The sequence below is a fragment of the Apodemus sylvaticus genome, chromosome 5, assembly GCF_947179515.1.
Source record: "Apodemus sylvaticus chromosome 5, mApoSyl1.1, whole genome shotgun sequence".
In the NCBI taxonomy this organism is placed as follows: Eukaryota; Metazoa; Chordata; class Mammalia; order Rodentia; family Muridae; genus Apodemus; species Apodemus sylvaticus.
Window position 1 is genome coordinate 139,088,405 of NC_067476.1, and position 18,810 is coordinate 139,107,214.

Sequence of the window (18,810 nt, forward strand, 5' to 3'; positions counted from 1 at the left end):
CATGGTGCCTGGCTGATGGGACTTGGTCAGATACTTCACATGTCCGTGGGGAGCAGAAGAGAGTCCTTGTGCTAAGAAAAAGTCGAAGCTTGGGACTGGACCCTGTTGGCCTGGGAATCCCATTTGCTGTCTGTGATGCTTTTTCTTCTTTTTAAAGTTTTATTTATTTATTATATGTGAGTACACAGTAGCTGTCTGTCTTCAGACACTCTGGAAGAGGGAGTCAGATCTCTTTACGGATGGTTGTAAGCCACCATGTGGTTGCTGGGATTTGAACTCAGGACCTTCAGAAGAGTAGTCAGTGCTCTTAACTGCTGAGCCATCTCTCCAGCCCCCTGTCTGTGATTCCTTAATTCACAGATTAGCCAGAGATCTTGATGACCCTGGTGGGGCAGGTTCATTAGCTTTGGCCTGAGATTGCAGCTAATGCCTGTGTGTCCACTGCAAGGTGCTGGCTCTGCCCTACTGGTAGAACCAGAGGTTCACATGCTCTGTTTGCCAAGTGCTCAGTTATGGCTTGGGAGAGTATAAAGGATGCAGTCTAGGACTCCTGAATAAATTTCAAATACTTCAAGTACCACAGAAACTGATCATACTGAGCTACACTGAGTCCCCCCTGGGAGATGCTAAACTTGTTTCCTACTCTTGGAGTAATACCAGGTGCTTCTTCTAGAAAGTTCACTGGGTAGATGGCTGGTGAGTGTTTTAAACAGGAGCAAATAGGAGACTGGAAAGCAGGTGGTCAACCGCTCTCAGAACACAAGCCTGTGTGGTAGTGACTTCTTTCCGATGTGTGGTGAGAGGGAATAAGATTCCAGGCCTGGTGTGATCTGATACCTACAGTATGTGAACCTTTAAATCCAGCACTTGGGAGGAAGAAGCATGCAGATACCGATTGGTCTCTATAGTTTCAGGTCAGCCAGGGCTACATAGACCCGCCCCCCCCTAAAAACAAAGAAAAACAAACCAAACAGGAAGAGATTGTCTGTGATTGTATGACTTGATTATGTAGTTCTCACACTTGGGATTTACCTTTTTTTGAGACAGGGTTTCTCTGTCTAGCCCTGGCTTTCCTGGAACTTACTCTGTAGATTAGGTCAGCCTCAAACTCAGAACTCTGCATGCCTCTGCCTTCTGAATGCAAGGATTAAAGGCATGTGCCACCACACCCAACTATGCATGAGATTTGTCTGTGTGTGTATATGTGTGTGTGTATGTTCATGCATGTGGATACATGTGTATGTGTGAGATTTGTAGTTAACATACTTCAGTGTCAAAAGGGTGGATACACAGCAGGTGAAGGAACACGGCTCACAAAGGCAGGCTTCCAGTCTCATTCTGAGGCTGATGATTGTTGGATGTTCAAGGCCAGACTGAGCTGCCTAGGAATTCTTGGACAGAGTGAACCTCATTTCCTGGGGTTATAAGAGCCTTTTTCTTCAAATAGAAATCTTAGACTCACTTATAGTTTTATTATTTTAAGAGGTTTTTATTTTTGTGGTTTTTTTTTTTTTACCTGCATGTATGTCTGCATATATGTAGAACACCTGCGAAGGTTGTTAGGGTCCCCTAGAACTGGAGGATTATGAGCCACCATTTGGGTGCTGGGTATTGATCCCAGTCTTCTGGAGAGAAGAGCCAAAAGCCAGTGCTTAACCATTGAGTCACCTCTCCACTTCTGATATGTACTTCTTGTGTAGCCCTGGATATCCTGAAACTGGCTAAGAAGGCCAGGCTGGCCTCATTCGTGGAGAGCTGCCTACCTCCTCTCCCTTCTCATTCCTGAGGTTAAAGGTTCATTAAACGAGTCCTGTACTATGGTTTTCATCTACGGTTACTGTGTGGCTCAGATCATCTTTAACTCTTGAAGCTTCCCAAGTTCCTGCGTTATAGATTTGAACAGCTATGAATAGCTTTAATTTTCTCATGCTGGTAAAGATTCCCTAAGGGTTTGGCTGTGCAAATCCTCTGTTAACCTGCTCTAATAATCCTCTGTTATTCCCACTCTTCTGTTTTTTTTTTTTTTTAAAGATTTATTTATTATTATATGTAAGTACACTGTAGCTGTCTTCAGACACTCCAGAAGGGGGCATCAGATCTTGTTAGGATGGTTGTGAGCCACCATGTGGTTGCTGGGATTTGAACTCAGGACCTTTGGAAGAGCAGTCAGTGCTCTTAACCTGCTGAGCCATCTCACCAGCCCCCCCCCCCACTCTTCTGTCAACCTAGCTGTATTCCCACTCTTCTGCTAACCTAGCTGCGTTCCCACTCCTCTGTTAACCTGTTGTATTCCTGTTTTTTTTTAAAAGATTTATTATATCTAAGTACAATGTCGTTATCTTCAGACACTCCAGAAGAGGGTGTCAGATCTCATTTACGATTTAGTGACTAAAATACAAATGCAAACAGAGAAAAGTAATTGTTTGACTCTTTGGTTCCTCTATCTGTAACTTACTAGTGTTACACAAATGGGTTTCTATCATGTTCACTCTTGTTTCCCAGTAAGGTGAGTGAGAATATGCAGTAAAACTTGAGAGTTGCTGGGCAGTGGTGGCGCACGCCTGTAATCCCAGCACAATGGGAGGCAGAGGCAGGCGGATTTCTGAGTTCGAGTCCAGCCTGGTCTACAGAGTGAGTTCCAGGACAGCCAGGGCTATACAGAGAAACCCTGACTCAAAAAAACCAAACCAAAAAAGCAAAAACAAAAACAAAAAAAGGAAGATGCAGTTTCTTTCTCTTTTCTTTCTTTCTTTTCTTTTTTCTTTTCTTTTTTTTTTTTTTTTGAGGTAGGATCTTATAGGGAAGCTCTTTGTAGCCTGGATGCCCATCAGCCTCTGCCTCCTGAATGTTGGGATTAAAGGCATGTGTTACCTGGCCAAGGACAGGTTCTTACATGTACCTATGTCTAATTGGTGTCCACAAAGTTGTAGAGAGTGAATCAGGTTACACAAGCCCATTAGCCAGCCCATCAGTAAAGCCCTGGCTGGCTGTACTAGAGGGACAGCTGTATAAGGCCAGGTCTTGTGAGTGGGACAAGGAAGGTCAGAGCTCACCCCTGGAAACTGCCACAGCCCTTTTCCAGGGCTTCTCCATCCTCCCTTCCTTTTAGAACTTGGGGTTCAGTACCCACTGACGAGGGAGGGAATGAGTGACAGTACAACTGACCAATGGGGCCCAAAGGATGGACAGGGGTGGGGCTTGTGCTGCCATGGAGAGGAGAGAAGCCTTTCTGAGAGGAAGGCAGAGGGAAGGAGACCTGGAGACAGGAGTCATGGGGGAAAAAAAGGGTGGCCTGCCTTCTTGACTGTGGAGGCTGGGCAGGGAGAAGGGACAGGGGACACATGGGAACTTAGGCTGGCTCAAGCGGGCCCAGGTAGTCATGCCCTAAATGACAATGTTTGAAGAGCTGGCAAATTGCAGAGCTGCCCTAGTCTTAGACCTCCGCCTTAACACCAACCATCCCTCCCCATGCTGGGAACAGGCATCAGCGGCCTTGATCCCGACTAGTGAAATGGAACCAAGTCCTGAGCCACCAAGTTTGGTGAGCAGGACAGGCTATGTTTGGGAGGAGTCTTGGGATCATGGACATGATGTGAACCTGAGACTGGGGTCATGGGGTGGGTGTGTCTTGGGTAGAGAATAGAGAACCTATGGTGTGAACCTTGCAATGTGCCCCATCTGCCTCCTACTTATTTTGATCTTTCCCCACAGGAAACAATGAAGGGAGACAGCAGACATCTGAATGAAGAGGAGGGGGCCAGCGGGTATGAGGAGTGTCTCATTGTTAGTACGACCTGTAGTGACCAGTCGTCAGACACGAAGGATGCTCCTTCACCCCCAGTCTTGGAGGCAATCTGCACAGAGCCAGTCTGCACACCAGAGACCAGAGGTAGGTGTCAAAGCTTAGACACGGCAGGGTCCATGACAGATCTGAAAAACTGCCTCATTACTTCTCTTGTGTTTGCATGGACGTCATAGTAATCAAGAGATGCTGCCTACTGACCTCTTTCTCTTAGCAGTTCTGAGACCACTTGAAATTCCTGTTACTGGTTTGTTTGGAATCCCCAGTATTGTCCCTTCTCCTTGACATCTAGAGTCCCTTAGGACCTTCTGAAATGCATAAGAGTGGCCCATTTCCCTGTTGACCCCAAGAGCTACTTGCCCATATGGGAACATTTCCTGAAGGAAAGGGATTCTTTTCACCTTAAAAATGTTAATACTCAGCTTAGGGTGACAAAGGCATAAGCCAGGCCCTGTACTCTTTACACTGAGAGTTCATGGATATGATGGACAATGACTTCCTAAAATGACTGCATTGGGGTTGGTGCTGACCACTGTCTTCTCAAATGTGTACTCCCAACTCTTCCTTACAGGCCGCAGGTCAAGCTCACGGCTGTCTAAGAGGGAGGTCTCCAGCCTTCTGAGTTATACGCAGGTACCAACTCTATCTCTTCGCGGGGCTCTGGGCTTTTCTTTTAGCTTTGATTGCATGGAAAACAAGACATGGAATTCTTTACTGCACTAGAAAGTCTGTTTTAGTCAATCCTCAATACATTAATAGAGCAAATTTCACTCATTCCTGGAAGGAACTCACCTGGCCATGAGGATATCTTTCTTTGCTTGCTTTGTTTCTTTGAGACACTATCCTGGCTATCTTGGCTGTCACTGTGAGCCAGGGTGGACTCCAACCCCGTGACTCAGGTATTCCCAAATGTGTTCTGAACAAGTTGAGAGTTGTCTAGAGGGCAACATTAGTCTCATTTCCATAACGTGCTGGTGGCCTGGGATTTATCTTTTTAACCCAGTTTGATTTTGTGAATATGTGATTAGCAGAGGTGAGATTTCACTAGAGAAAAATTAGGGACATCATCACTGTAATTATGCTTCTGCTCCATGACCTCTTTCCCTAGGACATGACAGGGGATGGAGACGATGGTGAGGCAGAGGATGGGGATGGCTCTGATATTCTAATGCCAAAGCTCACCCGGGAGACCAAGGACACCAGGACACCCTCTGAAAGCCCAACTGTAAGTGCCACCGCTGAGCTTGGTCCCTCTCCCCATCCTTGGGCCTACATAAAAATGGGGCTTAAACACTGTTTAATAAGATTTTTTTTTTCCTGACACATTTGGTTTTATGTGTGCTACATAGGTAATTGGACAACTTACAAGGGCTAGGTTTTCGCCTTGAATAAAGCACGTAGATTCCAGGGGCCAAACTCAAGATTGGCAGGCTTTGGCAAGTCCCCTAACCCAATAAGAAAGACCCTTGTGTTAGTGTCCTTCAGCTACAACATGGTAATTCAGATTATAACCTGAGCCTCATGGTAAAATGACATTTGATTGAGCAAGAACATAGGAGCCACAGCTTGACATTCTGACTGACACCAAGAACATTTTCTGACTACAGTCTTTGAGGAGGACTTCACATTCACATTCATCACCTATTCCCTCCAGGGAACTAAACTAAGGTCACCAGTGTTTTTACCCTCACTGTGTGACAAGGTCTAAGTTCAGATGCCTGCTGATGGCAGGGAATGAGCTTTAAGCCTGGGTGTGAGGAGCACCAGTCCCCACGAGGTAGAGGCAGGAGGATCAGTGTAGCCCTGAGACAGTGGTGGCCTTGGCTCCCCTGTCTAAATCCTGACCTGCTTCTTGCTGCACATCTACCATCACACCTGGGGCTAGGGCTCAAACCCAGGGTTACTAGGTTAGCAACTCTCAAATGATTTGAACTTTGGATGTATCTGCTAAGCTAAGTCATTGCTGATAAAGTGTTTTTTTTAAAGGTTTTATTTTATTTATATTTTTATATATTTATGTTTATTTTCTTTACATAAGTACACTGTAGTTGTCTTCAGACACCAGAAGAGGGCGTCATATTCCATTACAGACAGTTGTGAGCCACCATGTGGTTGCTGGGAATTGAACTCAGGACCTCTGGAAGAAGAGTCAGTACTCTTAAGCAGTGAGCCATCTTTTCAGCTCTTGTTTGGTTTTTGGGTTTTTGAGACAGGGTTTCTCTATGTAGCTCCCAGCTGTCATGAAACTCACTCTGTAGACTAAGCTGGTCTTGAACTCAGATCCACCTGCTTTTTTGCCTTTCCAGTTGCTGGGATTAAAAACATGGGCCGCCATACCCAGCCATTGCTGGTATGCTATTTATTCACATAACACATTCAATCCTGGCTACCATGAGCTTGTAATTTTTTAGGTGGTTGATTGAGGCTTCTGTCACTTCTGTGAGTTGTTTTCTTTGAGCGTATGCCCTGGCTCCAGAAGATGTTGACTATGCTAGTCTATGTATTGGTTTCTAATCTAATCATCTAATCTAATCTAATCTAATCTAATCTAATCTAATCTAATCTAAATCTAATCTTATACTTTGTCTCAAATACAACAATGAACATAAGTCAGTCAGAACTAAAAACAGAAAAAAGTCAATTGAAATGGAAGTCCCAGGGGGCAGCAATCAAGGCTGCTCCAGCAGTTTGCACTTTGCTCACTGGACACAATTCCAGTAACTTCGACATTGTTCTTGAGCTGCAGCTGGGTCTCAGGCAGGTGATACCCCACACCTGATTAACTCTCAATGTTCTATAGTTGCCAAAAAAATGGCAGCAACAGGCAAGCGCTGTGCTGAGCAAACTGCTTTTCTGTCTGCTCCCATCCAGTGCCTTCTGGAATAAGCTGGTAACAACGCCCAGGGAATAATACTTAGTTTAAGGCAATGGTGGTTCTCAACCTATGGGCCTCAACGCCATTGGTTGGGGTGTGTCACATAGCCTCCATATCAGTTACATTGTGATTCTTAACAGCAAAAAGTGTGGTTACAAAGTAGCACAGAAGATATGGTTGAGGGGGCTAAGGAGTGGCAACATGAGGCACTGCATTTAACTCTTACCGCTTTAGGAAGGCAAACAATAATGCTGCTGCCAATTCAGGTGGCCAAGCCTGTTGTGACATGGGAGAGTCTGCAAAGATGCCCTTGTGAAATGTATCACTGAGATTACACCCACTGATCTTCTTCACGTCAGATTGAATTCTTAGTGCTTTGGGAGCCTTTGTTGGTCCTCATGCAGCTATTCACCTAAGACCCAGTATTTATCCTTCCTTCCTTTCAGGTCCGAACCCGAAATAGCAATGGTACCTCCAGCCTGGAGCGGCAAAGAGCCTCCCCCAGAGTCACCCGAGGCCGGCAGGGCCGCCACCACGTGCAGGAGTACCCCGTGGAGCTCCCAGTTACCAGGGTCGGTCCCCAACACAGCTGTGTGCTTTCTCCTCGGGTCCTGCTTTCCGGGGTCTGGCTCCTTACTTTCTCTTCTGACTCAGCCTACTTGGATCTACTTTGAGGAGGCAAGAATTCCCGAATGCCCAGGTCTCTAGCCCACCTTGGAGTTGAGCTGAAAGACACTGGTGTCAATCACCCTTGACTTGTATATTTTCCTGCTGTCTTTGGGAACCCAAGCAAGGCTGGAACATTTCTTCTGTTTCCAGATGGACCCCACCCTCTGAGTACAGCTTCAGAGCATCTGTCATTGAAAACACACACACACACACACACACCCACACACCAGTTTATTCTGTCTCTGCTCTGCCGTGGGGTCAGATGGCTGCCAGTTCATGTAACCCTGCCTTCTGGGACGCTGACTTGTCTCTTCGTTCTTGCTTCTCTGAGAACATGTTGGGATACTGTTTGTGTGCCCCCGTCTGCTTTGCTTCATTGGATCTCAACCTCATCCTTCTGTCTAGTCACGGAGACGTCGAGCATCGTCTTTAGCAAGCACACCATGGTCGTCCCCTGCGAGCATCGACTTCATGGAAGAAGTGACACCTAAGAGCAGCAGTACCCCATCTGTAGACTTGAGCCAGGACGGCGATCAGGAGGGCATGGATACCACACAGGCGGATGCAGACAGCAGAGATGGAGACAGCACTGAGTATCAGGTAACCCTGAGAAGGGATACTGGCCCGTGTTTGCGTAAGATCCAAAATACAGGAAAAAGGAAACCTTAAAACTAGTGACTAGCTGGGCAGTGGTGGCACACGCCTTCCATCCCAGCACTTGGGAGGCAGAGGCAGGCGGATTTCTGAGTTTGAGGACAGCCTGGTCGACAGAGTGAGTTATAGGACAGCCAGGACTACACAGAGAAAACCCTGTCTCGAAAAACAAAACAGACAAACAAACAAAAACAAAAAATTAGTGACTAAATGATTTTAAGATTTCATACCATGTACATTTATTCATGAAACAGGAGACAGAGGTAAGCCTGCTCTACACAGGAAGCTAGGGCTATAGTGAGATAGATCCTGTCTTCTAAAAAAGAAAAAGTTGTGTGGCCAAGGATTTCTTCCAAATCCTTGATCTCCCTAATGCTGGGATTATATGCATATACTATTGGAATTTCTGTTCATTTTAATAGAATTACAATCTAACGACTTTATAATGTGCCTTTTCTTTATTGTAATCCCCGCCCACCAGCTTAGCCTCTCAGTAGTTGCCATGGGGACATTTGTGGCTTATATCAGGTAAGCAATAGTGGTTATACTGTATGTATTGAGGCGCTGGAGTTATCTAACAAGTTGAGGTTGTTGGTATACATTGCCAGCTAATGCCTTTCTACTTATACATTATTATGAGGTATGCATCTTGACGATGCCAACATTTTGTGTTCATTCAGAATACCTCCTGATGTAGCCTCATGGTCTTTTGGTGAAGCAAGGTTGTTATTGAGGAGGAGACTGTTAGCACAAGGAATATGTACACAAGAGTGAGCACGGATGTCTTCTGCTTTCCTGACTCAGTGTTCAGGCTCAGTGCTTAAGATACTTCCACGAAGCCTCATTTGAGTTTAATCCCTGGGCAGTTCATGACTGCATAGACTTCCAAGATGATGACCTGTACTTGCAGTAAAAAACCGACTTATGTTTCCTGGCTGTCTTTCTGTATGGCTGAGATTTTTCTTGCCCTTGGTCAGTGGAATTTCTTAGTGTTCATCTGCCCTGGTAACTACTAAATGTTTCTGTTCATTTATTTCTCCAGGATGATAAGGAGTTCGGAATAGGTGACCTCGTGTGGGGAAAGATCAAGGGCTTCTCCTGGTGGCCCGCCATGGTGGTGTCCTGGAAAGCCACCTCCAAGCGCCAGGCCATGCCTGGCATGCGCTGGGTACAGTGGTTTGGTGATGGCAAGTTTTCTGAGGTGAGCTCTCAGGCTGATTTTCTGCAAATGGCTACAGCAAGCTTAGCACTGGTACTGGAGTAAAGAAAGACTTCTTGGATTACTTGTAGATGCATGATGTACATAGAATCAGACCTGCTGCTTTATTCTTAGAGACAAGGTCTCAGTGTCATCCTCTGGGCTAGAACTCTCTGCCACCTGAGTAACAGTGCAAGGGAAGTGTGCAGCCATGCCTGTGTGACAAGTCTGATGGAAGAAAGGAAGCGATGGAGGGATGGTGTAGTGGTTAAGAGAGGTGTCTCAAACACACATGCACACGCGCGCGCATGCGCGCGCACACGGACACACACACACACACACACACACATGCACAGCCCTACCCCTGTAATCCCAGCAGAGGGGACTCCATTGACAGCCATAAAGGTTCCATGAAAAGATAATTTGCACTAGTATTAGCCATTTAAAATGAATCTTTCTAATGAGGAGCTTCTGGCCATAAATTGAGAGTTTATTTTGTGCCTTTTAAGTAGTGTGGGTCCAGCCCATGTTCCTCACACGTGCTAGGTAAGTTCTACCATCCTCACATGTTAAATGCATGCATCAAGATCTGCTTTAAATATTTTTAATCAATTTGAGTGTTTGCCTGGATTTAGTTTTCTACTGCATGGGAAGCCAGAAGAGGGACTTCACATTTTCAGGTCCCTTGATTTTGACTCATGACTTAAGAGACAGTTATGGATGCTGGGAATTTTAACTCAAGTTCTGTATATAATGAGTCAGTGTGCTTGCTCTTAACCCCTAAAACTTATCCAGCTGTCTACATTTTCGTGATGCAGGAAGAATAGATTTCCTGAGGGCTTTCCTTAGAAATATTAGTATCATGCCAACTCCTGGCAACAGAAGAGAAAAGGGTTCCTGAGGAACAGCAAGCAGTTGAGGAGGGAATGACATTCAGAGGACTTACGAATTTGTATTTGTACTATTCTATTTTTCTATATAGAAAAATAGAATTCCACTGTGGTAGGAATCAGGAGATCTTACCTGCAGTTATCTTTTCTTACCAGCAGAGGGAGCAATAGGACTTGTTTCTTGGGCCTACGCTACTCTCTGAAACATCTGACTGCGGGGAAATCTTCCATTGCGTTGATCCAGTGAGACATAACATTTCCAGACAGGGTCAGATGGCTATGTGGGGTAGCACAGAGATGGTAGGATTATGGGATGAGATTACAATGTGCTATGGTCCATGCCAGAGGCCAAGATGTACCCAGAACCTACATAGCACCCACTGTCTCCTTGCTTATGGTGGATAGAACATGGTAGCCACACAGAGTTAAAGCTCTTAAGCATAAGATGGAGCTGAGCAGGAAGACAAGCATTGTATCCAGGGACACACCACATCTGTACAGCCTGAGTCACCCAATGTTATACTTGCATTCACTATGAATCCCATCCATGACTCATTTCTGTATTGGCAAAGTAATTTGCCTTAGTGAAGGAGATAAGGAACGGCATTGTGGGTAGTCAACTCAAGCAGAATTGAGAGTGCACTGTGGGAACTCATGGAATCAGTCACATGGAATCAGGTTGTTCCACACTCAGGCAGAGGGAAGAACACGCACAGAATACGTGCAGGACAGTTTCAGGACTGAGCCTCACGTGACATCCATTCTGCTCATACACATGTACCCAAACCTGTGAGGATGCTGAGGAAACTTCGCCTAGATGATCTTTCTTACCCTTGTTTGGTAAGAACGTTCCCAGTTTCCAGCTTGGAGGTCTGTTCTGGGTACCGTTTGGCCTTTGCTTTCTATTTTTCAGTGTTGGCAGCTGTAAGTTGTGCCGGATTGGGCTCTGGGTGAACGAACCACTTCACACTGAGCTTAGGTGTGGGCTAATCACAGTCATGCTTTTTCTCTCCTAGATCTCTGCTGACAAACTGGTGGCTCTGGGGCTGTTCAGCCAGCACTTTAATCTGGCCACTTTCAATAAGCTGGTTTCTTATAGGAAGGCCATGTACCACACTCTGGAGGTAATGTGGGCATGGGTGAAACTAGGGTTTCAACCTATAGGCAGGGAAGAAGAAACCTACTTAAGGAAAAGCTAGTGATGTTACCAAGACTAGCTTGGAGGCAGGGATACCAAGGAAGAAAATGGAGAAAATAAGGTGCCTTACTTGGATTGGGTTTCACATGTCTGAAGGGGGTCACTAATGAATTGATAGTCAGCTCTATAAGACAGGATTACGGGTTTATGTGGTCACATAGTTGTCATTACTAGTAAAAGGAGCCTTTTCCAGACATTTGTAAATACCTATTCCTGTCTAGCTCTGAAAGACACCACCATTAGGGAATGCAGGCCCCACCAGGGGGAATCCTTGGGTTCATCCTGGCACATACCTCAATCGCCTGCTCCCATTCACGACAGAGTTTTCCTTGATTTGTGTCTTGGTAGAAAGCCAGGGTGCGAGCTGGCAAGACCTTCCCCAGCAGCGCTGGAGACTCACTGGAGGACCAGCTGAAGCCCATGCTGGAGTGGGCCCACGGGGGCTTCAAACCCACTGGGACGGAGGGCCTCAGACCCAGCAACAAGCAACCAGGTGGGAACGCACCCATGCCTTTGCAGATGGTAGAGCCCCCAGCCACACAGCCACACCCAGGACACAAATTCGGGCCAATTCAAAGCCTGCTGTGCCCTGTGGACCCCAGGGCTTGTTAAAACCTATGGAGACTTGGGGGCACTTACTTGAAATGTGGCTTCTGGACACTTTACTTCCATGGGCATGTGCAAGTAATTTTCCTACATGTCCAGTTCAACCTTTGCTTTTGTGTCCATGCTATTCTTTAAAGTAAAATGTGGTTACCTGTCATTTTGACCGGTATCTTAGCTCGCTGATCTTAACCCATGATTCACCATAATGAAAAATGAAAGATGTTCTCCAACAGTCCCCTTATCTAATATAATGTTTTGTTTTGTTTTCCTGCTAAAGTGGTTAATAAGTCGAAGGTGCGCCGTTCAGGGAGTAGGAACTTAGAATCCAGGAGACACGGTATTACCTCACCATCTCTAGGTGGCTTTCCATGCTCTGTCTTGCAATTTCTTGGCATCTACAGCACTCACTGGAGAAGAAGCAACTCTCCTAAGCTGATCTGAGTCACTCACCCTCACTCCCAACCCTGCCCCCGCACTGACCTTCAGGCTAACCTTGGGTGCACATCCAGCCTTCTACACTCTTTGGGTTACGGCTTTCTCTCTTGTTTCTTAATATTAATGACACACGAGCACTGGCAATTGTCACTTTGTCCTCAAAGGCTTTTATGAGTTTGTTGTCTTTGATTTTTTTTTAAAAAACATTTTACTCTTTTTTTGAAAGTTCATGCTTGGAGACTAATTTATATTATATTATATGTATAACCCCTAATACTTGGGAGCCCTGGTATCATGATGTTAGACTTAGCTGCAAACAGAGAAATCTCTAGGGGCCATGCTTTTGCTATTTGAAACAGGGCCTCTCTATGTAGCCCAGGATTAATTTGAATCATTACACATATCTTCCTTAGGGGTTTTGATGGGTTTATAATTTTGTTCTCCTATCTGCCTGTGGTGGTGCATGTCTTTAATCTCAGCATTCAGGAAACAGAGGGAACCTATCTTAAGTTTGAGGGCAGCCTGGTCAGCAGAGTAAGTTCCAGGGCAGCCATGATGACACCGAGAAACCCTGTCATGCATGGGAAAATTTGTTCCTTAGTTGGAGGAGTCAGATTTAGTGATTTGCAATATGAGCCAATATAAAGACTTTACTTTTAAAAGTGGGTTTTGGGCTGGAGAGGTGTCTCAGCAGTTAAGAGCACTGAATTCTCTTCCAAGGTCCTGAGTTCAAATCTGTAATGAGATCTGACTCTGTCTTCTGTTGTGTCTGAAGACAGCTGCAGCTAGCTTACATATGATAAATAAATAAATCATTGGGCCAGCTACAGTGTACTAATACATAAAAATAAGTAAATAAAATATTTTTTAAAAGGTGGCTATTATAGCCCTACTTTGAAATCTTATTGGTTTGGCCATGAATGTAGGCCTATCTCTCCTGAATGTTGTTAATAAAGGCATGAACCAGCACACTCAGGAAAAAAAATCAATTTAATAATTTTTCTACTAAGGAAATAACTAAAATTAAGAAAAATATTTAAAATTTCTATGTTACCACTTAAGAAAATAAGACTAGTTCAAATTTTTAGAAATGCCTGGGGGTATATGTTAGCTAATAGACATTAACTAGCTAGCATGGTTATTATGCCTATTTACTACTATACAATTCCATTCAAATCCAGTTGAGCCAGTCAGTAGCATCACTTGACAATTTGAACCTGATATTCCAAATGCTTAGGAGCTCCAGGCTCCTGTTGGTCATTGGCGGATGTCACTCTAGGTCACAGTATTGGCTTCTGTTCCACTGGGGTTCTCTATGCCCATCACGGTCCTCTGCTATGGATGCAGCTGGATCCCAGGCAATGCATAGCCTTGTCCTAGGCCTGCCTTGTCTCTTAGTCCCTTCAGTCAAATCTGTCTGCTTCCCTTGCAGAGAATGCAAGTCGAAGACGCACAGCCAATGACTCTGCTGCTTCTGAGTACTGTGCTCCACCCAAGCGCCTCAAGACAAATAGCAATGGGAAGGACCGAGGGGAGGACGAGGACAGCCGAGGTGATTTGGGGGAGATGCTGAAAGGTCTGGAGATGCCTGGCTCAGAACTGGGAGTGGCAGGTCCTCAGGACCACTGCGCTGTGGGGTACAGCGATATGAGACTCATCTCAAACCTGTCCCCCCTTTTCTCAACAGAGCGGATGGCTTCTGATGTCACCAACAACAAGGGCAATCTGGAAGGTACTGTTGCCTCCCATTCCTCCTTTTGGGGCCACCCCAGGCCTGCCTTACCCTGGCTCTGCCCTTCTGTATGGGTTTAATCCAGAGACAGTTAATGGTACTGTTCCAAACCAACAAAATAGGAAAATACCAAACCCTGAGAAGGACTACCTCAAGAAGAAATTAAAATAACTGCTTTGAGTATTTCTAGTTTGCATATCAGTGCCACAAAAGAATATAGGCACTTATGGTATCTCTAATTTGTTTGGCAGGTGACTGCACCAATCCAATCCCCACCAATAAAGTAGCATCCATGTGCTTTCAGGCTCCATGCTGTGTCCTCTACATTGAGACAATCACTGTATTTTAACTAATTGGATGCAATACTACATCTGAGACTAGTTTTATCTCGTATGATATTTGCAGTAGCCAAGGTTGGCCAGGTGTGATTCAGCACACTGTTAGTTCCAAGCACTTAGGCAAAGGTAACGGGATGCTTAGCTCCAAGCTGGCTTGGTCTTTGTAGGGAGTTCTCAGGACAGCTAACGCTAAATAAAGAAACGGAATCTCAATAATTACATAGGAAGGAAAGAGAGATAGACAGTAATGCCAGCTACAACTCTTACTTGATGTAGTGAGTGTGTATGGAAGTAGGACCAGCACACTTTCAGAGACTATTACGAACATCAACTTTCCTAGAATGAGAGATGTGAGATTGTGCCTCTTCCATTAATAATTTTTATAATTTATTTGCATACTCTTATGTCAGAGTACGTGTACACTGTGAAAACCATAGAGGTCCATACGAGGTCTCTAACATTTTCTCGGGTTTTGCTCTCATGGTCTGTGTGCATGCACATGCCAACATGCTTGGATGAAGACATTCATCTGATCAGAGTCAAGGAAATAGCATGGGTCTTGCTCCTCTTTGTCCTCATCTAGAACAGTGCCTACCACCATCGCGCCTGCCTGCATTCTACGTAGTCTGTCTATTGTCCTGTCCTTTTATCGCACTGTAGAGGATGCAGGACTGAAGACGTCTTAGTCATAGCTTTCATTGTAGAAGTGTATTTCTGGGAAAGTCATCTGGGAAGTAATTTCCTTTGCATCGTGAATGGTATGCTTGGCATGCATCAACCATGTTCACGAAGCCTGTGTCTATATCCCAGGGATATATCCATCTGTCTCCACAGCCATACCACTCAGTAAACCACGCGGTTATTTGTACTGGGAGTACAACTCCTCTTGATGGGAAATTGTATGTGTGTCTTACCACAAAGACATCAAGGCTTGCTTGGCTGTTTCTCACTGTTGTGACAGAAATGCAGCACAGGCTTTATTTGAGACCCGAGCTATTTACTGACAGACATTTCCCTAGTTCCAGGGATGTAGTTTCTTATTCAATGCTAGGCATCAGTCATTATTTGAGGATTGAGGATCAGAAAGTTAGTAAGAAAATGAAGCGATGGGAAAAGCTGTTAGTTCCTATGACAATAGCAAAGTAGTTCCTGAAAGCTGATGCTTACCCAAAGGGCCACAGCTCCCGCTTCCCCTCCTGAGATCTAACCGATCAGGTATTTCAAGGACAAAAATCAGATTCAGATAAAAATAAAGAAATGAAGTTACTATGTCAAATAAATTTCAAGAACTAATGACACAGGGCTGGCTAGAGCCAGGTGTTTAGGATAGTGGTGCTTAATGCCCGCACAGCTATGATTTGTTTTCCTCAAGTTCTGACACCCCATCTCTATTTCAGACCGCTGTTTGTCCTGTGGTAAGAAGAACCCTGTGTCCTTCCACCCCCTCTTTGAGGGCGGGCTCTGTCAGAGTTGCCGGGTAAGTCTTCCCTCCCTCCATGCCACATCCATCCCCATCTGGTCCCCAGCAGAGTCCCTGCTCCAGGCACTAGTGAACGCCTTCCACAGGGCACACCCCCGCACCCTTCCTGTTTGGGGGACAGGTGCTACACAGAGAAGGCCCCCCCCCACAAGACATTCAGGTCGCATGTACTGTCCTAAAGAGCATGCAAGGGACTTGCTAGGCAGGCATGGCTGACGTCAGGTCTGTAGTCTCACATGCTTCTCTCTGGTGGCCAGGATCGCTTCCTGGAGCTCTTCTACATGTATGACGAGGACGGCTATCAGTCCTACTGCACCGTGTGCTGTGAGGGCCGAGAACTGCTTCTGTGCAGTAACACAAGCTGCTGCAGGTGAGTGCATGCAGACCCTCGATGCAGCTGGGACAAGAGGCCCTCAGGTGCCGGGGTGCACCCCACAGATCCAGCAGCCTGTAGTCACTAAACACACAGAAGATGAGCACACAGTGGAATCTGGTGCTCACAAGCACGGGCTGGGTTGACACTTAGTGCTGGGCCCAGGCCAGGCGTGCCGTGAGGTCAGACCTCTGAGCTTTCTGTTGGAAGGTTCTAGACTTGGAGGGTATTGGATGATCCACAGCCAAGAAGTGGTTTCTTACCCTATAGTTGAAAAACACTTGGAGGAGGAAGGAGGTTGACCATTAGGCAGGGATGGCCGTCTCCCAGGGAGCTTGGTCTCCAGGATGATTGCCTGTGACTCCCATTCCCTCTGCATACTGGATCCAGGTGCTTCTGTGTGGAGTGTCTGGAGGTGCTGGTGGGCACAGGCACAGCTGAGGATGCCAAGCTGCAGGAGCCCTGGAGCTGCTATATGTGCCTCCCACAACGCTGCCATGGGGTCCTCCGGCGCAGGAAGGACTGGAACATGCGCCTGCAAGACTTCTTCACTACTGATCCTGACCTGGAAGAATTTGTAAGCTACGGGCTCTGCACTGACCCATCCTGTGGAATCCTGTGTATATGTAAAAGCAAGAGTTAAGCCTTTACTCCGAGAATCTAGGAGACAGGGGGCCAGGCTTACCTCTGAGATCAAGGATAGCCTGCTCTACATAGTGAGTTCCTGGGAAGTCATGGCCGCATAGTGAGATAGAGTCTTAAAAACAAAAACAAGCAAAAGTTTACAGCAACAGGCATAGTAAGAAAGATTGCAGTCCCAGCAGAGAGCTGAGTCATGAGATTTGTGAGCTCAAGGGCAGGTAGCCTTGTTGAAATACTGAGGTTCAGTCCATCTGGGAATGCGCAGATGTGTGCCCAGTTCCTGGCAGGCTTGGAGCCCTTTCTAGTAGACACCACTAACAGACATTTCTCCCTCCTCCCAGCACCTTCTGATAAGGGAACAAGGAGCAAAGGCTAGAGTTGCCTGGGGCAGCTGCTCCTGAGGAGTTTATCTTCTGTCCTTAGAGGCCTTGGCAGTTACCATCCAAACTCCCTATCTGATTTGTGTGTAGTAGGCAGCTGTGCCAAACAGTCTCACTAATTCCCATCAAAGCTTCTGTGCTCTGGAGGATAGATGGATACTGAGATGTCTCTCTTTATCTAGCAGGAGCCGCCCAAGTTGTACCCAGCAATTCCTGCCGCCAAAAGGAGGCCCATTAGAGTCCTGTCTCTGTTTGATGGAATTGCGACAGGTGAGTTTGATGCTGTTGGGACAATGAACGGAGCATCTAGGCAGGTTGAAGGTGTCTCCTGGGTGGCCATGGAGAGCGTTAGCAGCAGAGGGGTCCTGTGTGCCTGCTTTTGCTGCACTGCATGGCTTCTGCCTTCTCACACTGCTCTTGGCCTTATGTATGTGTTGACTGTAAGCCTGTGTTTGCCCCATTGGCACATGGAGGGAACAGACGACTTCTGTTCTGAGTTTGCTGGCCTGACAAGCAAATGTTGGGGTAGTCAGACAGTGCTCTCCAGCAGGCAGTGCTCCCCTCTCCAGCAGGCAGTGCTCCCCTCTCCATCAGGTAGTGCTCTCCAGTCCTGGCTCTTTTCTATCTTCTTGCTTTTTACCTTTTATTCTTACATGCTTCCCTCTACATGCATAAATTTGTGGCTAATTAAACAACTACTTTCCTCACTCCTGGTTCCTCACTCCTGATTCCTTTCCACTTTGTGAGATTTCCCATACTTGGAATGAGACACTCAATATGGCCTGAGGTCCCCTGTGGTTACCAAGATCCTCTGAGGTGACAGTGATGGAGTGAGGGTCTTCATTGTGCTGTAGGACACCGTGGCCTGATGGCTCCACACTTGGCCTCTTGGCCTCACATTTCTCTTTGATCCTTCACAGGCTACTTGGTGCTCAGGGAGCTGGGTATTAAAGTGGAGAAGTACATTGCCTCCGAAGTCTGTGCAGAGTCCATCGCTGTGGGGACCATTAAGCACGAAGGCCAGATCAAATACGTCAATGACGTCCGGAAAATCACCAAGAAAAATGTGCGTGTCATCTTGTTCCTGGGTTCCTCACATCTCCCTTGCCACTCTTATACCCTGTACTTATTCTGGTCACATTGTCCCCATCCCTCAGGTCCAGGGTTGCAGGTAGTATGAACTGTGGAGACCTTAGAAAAAGTGCAAAAATGACAGAGGGAGGTGTAATTCAAGATGACTTAGCTTTGTTGAAACATGAGCACGGACTTGTCTGGGCTCAGACGTTTGCTGCGATAAAGGAATATTTTAGAATAGCTGATTTCTTAGTTTCCTGGAGCCCAGTTCTTACTTCCTCAGAGTCATATAGCTGTGTATATCAGTTTTTTTGTACCCATCAGATTGAAGAGTGGGGCCCATTTGACTTGGTGATTGGTGGAAGTCCATGCAATGATCTCTCTAATGTCAATCCTGCCCGCAAGGGTCTATATGGTAAGCAGAGTGCCAGGGTGTGGTACACATGGCTTTCCTTTTACTGCCA

The 18,810-nt window shown here is 46.1% G+C and overlaps 1 protein-coding gene across 8 annotated transcripts in view; it reads left to right on the forward strand.

Annotated features, from left to right (window-relative positions):
• LOC127686099 (DNA (cytosine-5)-methyltransferase 3B) overlaps positions 1-18,810 on the forward strand; it is a 37,547-nt gene that overhangs the window by 8,690 nt on the left and 10,047 nt on the right. For 3 of the 8 annotated variants that reach the window (XM_052183972.1, XM_052183976.1, XM_052183980.1), the window contains exons 2-18: positions 3,712-3,889; positions 4,374-4,435; positions 4,911-5,027; positions 7,124-7,249; positions 7,752-7,946; positions 9,043-9,201; positions 11,105-11,212; positions 11,635-11,779; positions 12,170-12,229; positions 13,760-13,879; positions 14,015-14,059; positions 15,795-15,874; positions 16,135-16,247; positions 16,641-16,827; positions 17,455-17,542; positions 18,193-18,338; positions 18,671-18,761. In XM_052183972.1, coding sequence (XP_052039932.1) covers positions 3,718-3,889; positions 4,374-4,435; positions 4,911-5,027; positions 7,124-7,249; positions 7,752-7,946; positions 9,043-9,201; positions 11,105-11,212; positions 11,635-11,779; positions 12,170-12,229; positions 13,760-13,879; positions 14,015-14,059; positions 15,795-15,874; positions 16,135-16,247; positions 16,641-16,827; positions 17,455-17,542; positions 18,193-18,338; positions 18,671-18,761 — 2,014 coding nt within the window. In that variant the 5' untranslated portion in view covers positions 3,712-3,717. The remainder of the gene's footprint in view (positions 1-3,711; positions 3,890-4,373; positions 4,436-4,910; positions 5,028-7,123; positions 7,250-7,751; positions 7,947-9,042; positions 9,202-11,104; positions 11,213-11,634; positions 11,780-12,169; positions 12,230-13,759; positions 13,880-14,014; positions 14,060-15,794; positions 15,875-16,134; positions 16,248-16,640; positions 16,828-17,454; positions 17,543-18,192; positions 18,339-18,670; positions 18,762-18,810) is intronic. The other 5 variants (XM_052183973.1, XM_052183978.1, XM_052183975.1 and 2 more) reach the window with 3 other exon arrangements.